The sequence below is a fragment of the Chrysochloris asiatica genome, unplaced genomic scaffold (genome assembly GCF_000296735.1).
Source record: "Chrysochloris asiatica unplaced genomic scaffold, ChrAsi1.0 scaffold00142, whole genome shotgun sequence".
NCBI classification, from domain to species: Eukaryota; Metazoa; Chordata; class Mammalia; order Afrosoricida; family Chrysochloridae; genus Chrysochloris; species Chrysochloris asiatica.
In genome coordinates, this window is record NW_006408660.1 from 5007004 (window position 1) to 5016330 (window position 9327).

The following is a 9327-nucleotide window of genomic DNA, read 5'->3' on the forward strand; positions in this document are numbered from 1 at the left end:
TGGAACCTCCCAGTGTGGCTGAACCATCTCTAGGACAGAGGCCAGCACAGGCCCCAGCTCACACGTCACCTGGAGGCTCAGTGGGACTCTAGGCTCCTGAGCACACTGACTACACAACTCAGGGATGGGCTCTGGCAGGGGCACAGGGGTGAAGGGCACAGGTGTGGGAGCCCACAAAGCGTTCTAAGAGTGGCAAAGAGGTGACCAACAAATAAACCCATTACTTATTCATTCAATCATTTGTTAATGCCTCCTCTGGGCCAAGCACAGGGCCTGACGCTGAAAAGGCAGAGGTACAAGACACTCGGGGCTAACAAGGCTAAAAAGGCAAGTGGGGAAAATACAAGGGGGCTTCAAAAAGGTTGTAGAAGAATAGAAAAGATAATGGAATTTTTTTTTCATCAACTTTTTGAAGCTCCCCCATAGTGCCTTCTCTGTGCCAGTTTACATAGCATGCACAGCAGGCAGAGGAATGGCAAGAGGTGAGAGGGATGGGGATGAATGGTAAAAGCAGAAGTAACTTTAAGGAATGAGTGGCTGAAAGGTTTGCTAGCTGACTTGAGGATGAACACATGAGTACATGGAGAGATGAAGGATGGATGGATGGATGGATGGATGGATGGATGGATGGATGGATGGATGGATGGATGAATGGATGGAAGAGTGGATGAATAGATGGGCTGGTGGGTGGATGAGGTTACGAGATGAGGGAGTGAATAGGAAAGTGGATAGATAACTGGGCAAGTAGATGAACTAATGAGTGGGGAGAAGGCTTGGGCTAGATGAGATGGATGAGTAAAGGGGCATGTTGGGAAGCGGTGATTGATGGGGAGAAGATAATGGTCTGTCGATAGATGGATAAATGGGAGGGTTGGAAAATGAGTGGGTAGATGAGCGGGTAGGTAAGACGAGGGGATGGATGAGAAAGTAGAAGGATGGATGAGCAGACACATGGACTTATGGGTGGGGGACAAGTGAGGAATGGAAGAGATGGATGGATGGGTAAAAAGGTGGACTGGTAAGTAGATGGACTGATGGAGAAGAAAATGGACCTATGGTGGTGGTGGTGGTGGTGGTGGTGGTTGTGTACCATCGAGTTGGTTCCAACTCACAGCCACCCTGTATAGGGTTTTCCTTGGCTGTAAATCTTTAAAGGGGCAGAAAGCCTCATTGTTTTCTCACAGAACATTTAATGGACTCAAACTGCTGACCTTGAAGTGAGGAGCCCAACGCATAACCCACCACACCGCCAGGGCTCTCTGTAGATAGGAAAAGATGGATGAAAGGATGGATGTGTGAGCAGGAGGATGGGTGGATGGATAAGTGAATGAATGAAAAGATAAGGGGCTAAGGGTGTATGTGGGAAGGAAAGGGATTAAATGGGCAGAAAAATGGATGGGTAGGAAGGTGTATGGACACAGATAGGAGAGTGGGTGCATGAACAGTAGAAAGCAGTGGGTGCCAGGTAGGCAGTGGTTGGATAGGTGGAATAATGAGTAGAAAACGGAAAAGGATCACCATTTCAGAAGTGATGGAGCAAAGTCCACAGTCAGAGGACAAAGAACCCTGTCTAGAAGAGAACTTGTGTCTCAAGTCACAGATGAGAGTGGAGCCAGGTTCCCCACAGAAGCCCAGAGACACCCAGCTTTGGCTGAAAGCCCCAACAGCTCTGCTCCCCTCAACCAATGACCCATACTCCCTGGCTGGGGGCTGGGGCTGTACCCACCTCTCTTTGGTATGGCTAGAGGTTCTGGAGGCCTGCGAACCTCAGGCACAATGAGAGCATCTTCACCCTCGCAGCAGGAGAGCATTGCGTTGTTGCAGGGGTAGCCCAGGTTGGGGTTAGACTCACACAAGTGGCCCTCACTCCGTATGCGAAGTCCCAAGCCACAGCAGTCACAGCATTGCTGGAATGAGATGCAGCCATCACTGTCCACTCATCGCTCCCTGGTGGCTACCCACACTGGACTTTCAGAGCCTTCCCCCTTCAGCCTGTCTCCTCCATGGCCTTGAGCCTGTGTGAGCCAGACTCAAGGGGTGGGCTTGGTCATTGATCTGTATCTCTTATGCCTATCATTACCAGGTCTGGCGGAAGAGTGCTAACACAAGTGTTTTTAATTAAAAACCTCCTGCAGAAAACCTACCAATTATTCCCCAGCTACATCCACCATCCTTACTAAAAGAACCCCATCTTTACTAAAAGGACCTCAATTCTATCCAGGTCAGCTAAAAGGTAGTATTTGCCAGTATCCTTGGAAGTTGTATATAGAAGCCAAAGAGTGGAGCTTTCATAAAAGCTTTTTATTTGGGACTGACTCTATCTGTAGATATATCCTTTCTGCTCTTCCTCTTTCCTGAGACATCTATGTGATGGCTGGCACTCCAGCAGCCATCATGGGCCATGAAGTGGTCTTAAAAACAGAAGTTACAGGCTAAAGATGATTGAGAAGAAAAAGGAAAGACGTCTTGTTTCATGAAAACACCATGAGAATCTATCCCATCCTAGATTATTCCCCCAAATAAAATCTTTTAGTTGATTTAAATTACTTGGCAGATTGCAACAAGAGCCCCAATTATCTCTCTGTCCACTTCATGCTGCAGCTTCCCTGATCAAAAGGTAGCCTAGTTCCCAACTCTATAGTTGTATCCTATGACTTGCTTTGATTTAGAGGATAAGGATACGATACAAGTGACAATATGCTAGCTTTGAGCCTGGGCTTCAAAGGGTCTTGCATGCTTTTATAACCTCTCCAGCGAGCTTATCCAGCTTCTAAAACACAAACCCAGACTAGCCTGTTAAAGGTTGTGAGACTATATGGAGCAGAGATGAGTCATCTCAGCTGAGACCCTCCTAGATCATCTAGCCCCCAGATCATCTGCTGACTATGGACTCATATGCAAGCCCAGTCGAAATCAGCAGAGTAATGCTCTGGTCAGCAGAAGTATCTAGCTGACCCATAAATTTATGAGCTTAGCCACTCACAAGTCACTAAAGTTTGGGATGGTTGGTTTGTTACACAACAGTAGTTAATTGATATTCTAGACCTATATCCCAATATTGAATACCTCCACTTACTAAAGAGTCATCATATAATAAATATTTTCTAATCATCTCTAATAATAACCACCTAACAACCACTCCATAAGAGACGGAGTATTGTTCACATTTTAAAGATGGAGAAGCTGAGATTGGTCCAGGGTTAAATGGCGCCATAAGATAAGCACTGGGCTGTGAACCACAAAATCCCTAATTCAAGCCTGCCTGCCAGACTCTCCACAGGAAAAAGATGGGGCTTTCTGCTCTCTCAAAAGTTTAAAGCCCCAGAAACCCTATACGGGGCTGTTTTGAGTCAAATAGATTTGCCGGCACCTAACAACAACAACAACAAAGTCAAAAAGTACTGCTATCAAATCATAGAAAACTTTGTTAAGCAAAAATATTAAAATGGGAAGCTATTGTTTCTTGGCATATCCTCCATCTAGGACTGTACACTTCTGAAGGTGATATTTCTGTCTCTCCTGGTGTGGCACTGTGGCTTAATGTGCTAGACTGCAAAGTCAGTATGAACTACAAGGTCTGTAGTTCAAAGTCACCAGTGGCTCCTTGGAAACCCAGAACAGGTCGCTATGAGTTACAATCAACTCAACAGCACTTAACAACAACAACTCTTCCCTAAAGAATTCTGTGCTCTTCAAATTACACCCCGTCAGAAGGCAGTTTTGGTATCAATGAATGATTCAAATCATGTTTCTTTTCAATGTTCTTTGAGTTTGGGGAACAAAAAGAAGTTTGAAAGGGAAAGCTAGGGACTGCAGGAGAATGGGGTAAGGTTTCTCATGATGGAAAAAAGTTCTCAGCACCACTTTCCTGAACTTTTTCCTACCAATGTGATTTTAAATTTTCTTTATAATAAGCCCCAGGATCATACTATGTCCTTAAAGAAAACTGATCAAGATTGCTCCTTGGAAATCCCGCCCCCCAAAAAAAAAAGTCACCATAACCTTCTGAATTGAACTGGTACCGCATATTCATTAGAAGCCACTATTTTGATTGGACCTTTTTTTTCAAGGCACCCTAATGAGACTTGTTGTTACGTGATGTCAAATCAGTTTCGACTCATAGCAACCCTGTATAGGGTATCCAAGAAGTGGCTGGTGGGTTTGAACTGCCAACTTTGTAATCGGCAATCCAGTGCTTAGTCTACAGTGCCACACCAGGATTCCTAGGACAAGTGAGAGAATGTTGATCTTGTTTATCACCAAAGTCATTTCCCTAATGTCAATTACTTTTAGGAGGAAACTGACTCCAGTTAGACTCAACATACTCTTCCCAATGCTGCCCCCTTCAGTGGTTTTTGTCACAGTCACCCAGATTTGTAACATGGTTCCCTTCTTCTATTCCTTCCTTTCCCCCCCAGCCGTCAGGACAAGATCCCATCTACAAGGTTTCCTGGTACTCTTCCTCTACCCTCATATGGTCCCACACTGCCACTAAAGAAAACAGCTAGTTACCATCCCCAAACTTCTTCCTGATTTTCAGTGTAGCACATGGTAGCATAGTGGTTACGTACAGTGTAGCTCTGGTAAGCGTAGTGGTTACGAATTGGGCTGCAAACCTTAAGGTCAGGGGTTCGAAACTACCAGCCGCTCCACGGGAGAAAGATGAGGCTTTCTACTCCCGTTAAGATTTACACCCTCGGAAACCCTGTACAGGGTCGCTATGGGTCGGAACCGACTCGACGGCACTTAACAACAACAACATGACTACCCATAGTCAAGACTATGTTTTCCAGCCTCCCTTGCAGCTAGGTGGGGCCAAAGGATTAGGTTCTAGCCAATGAGATAAAAGCAGAAATACTGTCTCTTCTCTCCCACTTCCTCCTGCCTGCTACCCAGAGCTAGAGCATCCATCTTGAACTACAAGGCAGCAAGGTACTACTGGCAGGGAAACAAGTCTTTGTCCCTGGTGACCAAGGAGCTGCTCCACCAGCTCTGGTTGACCTGCCTCCCTCCTCCAGCCTATGAGAGAAAAACCAATGTGCTTGCAGGGTTTCCAATACTTGCAGCCCAACTGACACCTGTCTCTGGCTCTATCATCCACATGCCCACAGAATCCAGCCAGGAATTGCTATATTTAACACCTGCTGGGCCACAGAGCCTCCATGTGTTCCTGCCCATGAGTTTACTCATGCTGTTTCCTCTGCCTGAAGTGCCCTCCTCTTCTCTCTGCCACATTGTGCCTATCCCACTGCACACAAAGGAGAGTCCCCCTCAGGAACTAGTCCCTACAACTGCCAGAGGGGATCTGATCATACCTCTCAAACCCTCCACGCCCCCTCAGGGTAAACCCACAGTCATTACAAGGATCAACAGCATGATCACTTTTCTGCCACATCCCTTAACACTCCCCAACTCCCTCCCTCCACTGCACCACACAGGCTGCCTCACTGCATCTCAGACATGCCAAGTACACCCCAGGGCCTTTGCACACTCTGCTCTCTCTACAGTTGTCCACGTGGCTCACCACCCTCCTCCAGGACTTCACCCCAATGTCTCCTTCTCAGTGAGACTGTCCTCTAGATGTGCCCAGCCCTCATACTGCTTATCAGGGCTTCCCCTCCTCAGCACTCCTCACTCTCGAGTACACTGAACACACATACATACATACATCACAGGTCCTCATCTCCCTGGCTAGAAAGAAAGCCCCACAAGGGGAAGGCACTTCATGCCTTATTTGCTGCTGCATTCCTAACAACTAAAACAGGGCCTGACACACACTGGTACAGAATAAATATTTCTTGAATTCATTGAACAATAATTAAGGATCGATGGTGTTTTTCTACGCAAGTGACAGGTCCCCACCCCACCAGGTGTGCGTGTCACCCCAACTGAGGAGCCCAAGCCCTCTTTCCCTTGAGGATTCCAGACCCCGCCCAGCCTTGCCCACCCTCTGGGTCAAGCTTGCCTTGTATAGGGAGATGCCACAGGTGTCGTCGTCCTCGGCCCCACAGGCCTCACCCTCCTTGGCCCCCAGGATGCCAGCCATGCAAGTCTTCTCCTTTAAGTAGGCAGTGCAACAGTGTTTCTGAGCTATCCTGCGACAGAAAGTGTGCTCAGCCCTACCCACGTGCTCCTGCACGCACGGGCCAACAGCATTCCTTCCAGTGACCTGCTCCATCTCACAGAAAGAAAACTGAAGCTCCAAGAAGGGACATCCCCTCTGTAAGGGTCACACCATGAGCAGGAGTCAGTCAGTGCTGGTAGCTGGGCATCAATAGAGGCTGGCCATCCCTGCCACACGAGGCGGATTTCACATCCTGACTCAGCAAAGAGCAGTATAATATGACCCAGCAATGAGGGAGGGGGGGTCGGCACACAGAGCCCCTCACAGAACTGAGAAGGACATGGAGAATCAACCCCAGGAAAAGCTGGAGAAGCACAGCTTCCAGAACTCCAGCCCCTGCCTCCCAATGTGTATAAGGTTGCCAAAGGCCGAGGTGGCTCAGGAGTCAGAACCAGGACCTGAAGGTAGGAGAGGGCCCCAGGAGACAGGTTTCAGCACCACTGAGCAAGGACAGCATGGCGATGGAGCCAGCGTCCATGATGTGGTAAGTTTCTCATCACCAGAGGGATACAAGCATACAACAGGGCTGCTCAGGTCTCAACTTTGGTACCCATGATGTGAGCTTATTTGGAAACAGGGCCTCTTGCAGATGTAATTAGGTAGCAGGAGGTCATACTGGTAGGCTGGGACCCAGTCCAATATGACTGATGTCCTTCTAAAAGAGGAGAGACGCAGAGATTGACAGACACAGGGAGGTCAGGTGATAAAAGATAAAGAGATTGGAGTGAAGCAGCCACAAGCCAAGAAAGACCAGGGCTATCAGAAGCTGGGAGAAATAAGAGTAAATTCTCTGCTAGAGCCTTTGGAGAGAATATGGTCCAGCTGACACCCTGAATTCGAACTTCTGGCCTCCAGAATTGTTGCTTTAAGCCACCCAGCCTGTGGTGTTTTGCTCAGTACTCCAGGGGTGTGATGGTACATGTTAAGCTGCCAAGTAGCCTCAAAGAGTGTATTGTCAGAAGGGAAAGAAAAGGGACACATTGGAATTTAATTTTTTTCTAAAGAAGGCAGAGTGGCTGGATGTAACAAAACATGGGGAACAATCCTAAACATACTGTCAATGAGTATGGCACCGTGCATGTTGCCTCACTAAACCCCATCTTCTTTGGCTGGGAAGATGAGTAGATTGGAAAGATGGAGGGAGTCCCTGAGAAAAGAAGGTAGTTGGCTGACAAACACTCGTCTAGGACCCAGTAGAAGCCATGGGTATGAATGATGGCTTTTTTGAGAACTACAGAGGCAGAGGGACAATCACACAGAGAACAGAGCAAAGAGGTAAGAGGCCAACCTTCTGGGGAAAGAGAATGGGAGTGGGGGACAAGGAAAGAAACCTGTGTCAAGTACTGCAGTGAGTGAGATGTGTCTCCCGGCAGGATGGCCCTTTGATGCGGCTGGCAATGGTAGCTGGCTACTAACTTGTGTGGTTTGTTTATTCCTGAGGCCAGGTTTGGGCTATCCACATGGCCCACAGCAGCCACATCCAAGGGCCCTGGTATACTTGGAGGCAAGCACAACAGGGGCTGGGGTCCAAAGCCAGCAGGGATCTGGAGGGTCCCACCTACCTGCAGCTGTCACCTTCCACGCCATTCTCAGGGATGTCTGCGCATTCGTCATTATCTATGGCCCACTGCTGCCCAGCCGCACAGCATGACTCGATCAGGTCCTTGGTGGAGACTGGGGACAGAAACATGGGAAAGAATCACCACTTGAGCAGGATGTAGTTCCAACGGGTCTAGAGTCACTGAGTACAGGAGATGCTGCTGAGGCCCATCCAGAGCCCCCACCCCATCCAGACCATGCACCTGGGTTGCTTATAACTCATAACTCTAGCTCTCTTCAGACAACTACCAGGGGTTCAAGGTTCCCATGGGGGTGTGAGAGAGTACAACCAACAGATAGCTCACAGGGGAAAGGTGGGGGGCCTTGCCACTTGTCTCAAAGGAGACAGCTCTATGGTGCCATCACACCACACCCAGAGCCCCCCGAGCGATCAGCTGAGGCTGGACTGCAACTGGTCCATCCTGACAGGACTCCCCAGGAGAACCATATACACAAAAATCCCCTGAGAGCAGCTCGGGGGAAAAGCAGAGAGTTACCTACAAAGAAGAACCAGTAAGACTAAGCTCTAGATGCACGAAGGAGATTGAAATCATTGCAATGAAATGATGAGTGTAAAATTGGTGTTCGCCCATGTAAACTATCACTCAATTCACAATAAAAACTTAAAAAAATAAAAATGACTATGCTCTATTTCTCAACAGAAATCATGCAGGCAAGAAGGCAATGAGAAGACATACACAAAACTGTGGAAGAAAAAACTGCCAACAGAGAATCATATATCCATCAAAACTGTCACTCAAATACGATGGCAAAATTAAAGCATTTCCAGAAAAGCAAAAATTAAAAGGAAATTGTAATAACAAGACTAACTTCATAGAAAATGCTAATGGGAGTTTTTGGACTGAGAACCAACAACCTGAGACTGGCATAAACAACACCACCATCCAGAATTCAGCCCATATATGGTGGTTGGTGGTTATGTGCCGTGCAGTTAGTTCTGACTCATAGCGACCCTGTACAGGGTTTCTGAGGCTACAAATCTTTATGGGAGCAGAAAGCTTCATCTTTCTCCCGTGGAACAGCTGGTAGTTTCAAACTGCTGACCTTGCGGTTCACAGCCCAATTCGTAACCACTACGTTATAATCCATATATGGGTTGTATGCAAAGTAAAGCAAACATAAAAGACTGAAAATAGGGAACCAGAGATATAAATTTATAATGAAGCCAACTATAGAGAGGAAAAAAACAAAAAGAAAGAAAAGTGTAGTTACAGAACTTACAAATGTCGCGGATGCCAAGTAGATTTCTTTTTTTTTAAAAAAAAAAAGCAACTGTTTTAAACTGGGGAATAATTTAATAAATAATAAGGTAACTTCAAAGAAAATTAATACACTTTCACATCAGAGGTAGAGAAAGGAAAACCATAAATATTAAGTAAACAATAAAACAACAGCAATGAAGAAAATGCACAAACAAAATGAAGTCAACACAAAATTATGTGGAACAAAGAAACAAGCAGAACCGCATAGAACACACAGCAAAACGACAGCAATCAAGTCTCATACCCATCGATAATTACACTTAACAGTAATGGGTTAAATGTACCAGTTAAGAGACAGAGAGTAGCAATATGATCCTTCAA

At 46.8% G+C, this 9327-nt stretch overlaps 1 protein-coding gene across 2 annotated transcripts in view; it reads right to left on the bottom strand.

Moving 5' to 3' along the window:
• Window positions 1-9327, bottom strand: part of FBLN2 (fibulin 2) — a 63244-nt gene that overhangs the window by 22100 nt on the left and 31817 nt on the right. For both annotated transcript variants that reach the window (XM_006870467.1, XM_006870468.1), the window contains exons 2-4: window positions 7687-7798; window positions 5966-6095; window positions 1727-1907 (exon numbers count right to left, since the gene is read on the bottom strand). In XM_006870467.1, the coding sequence (XP_006870529.1) occupies window positions 1727-1907; window positions 5966-6095; window positions 7687-7798 (423 nt within the window). The remainder of the gene's footprint in view (window positions 1-1726; window positions 1908-5965; window positions 6096-7686; window positions 7799-9327) is intronic.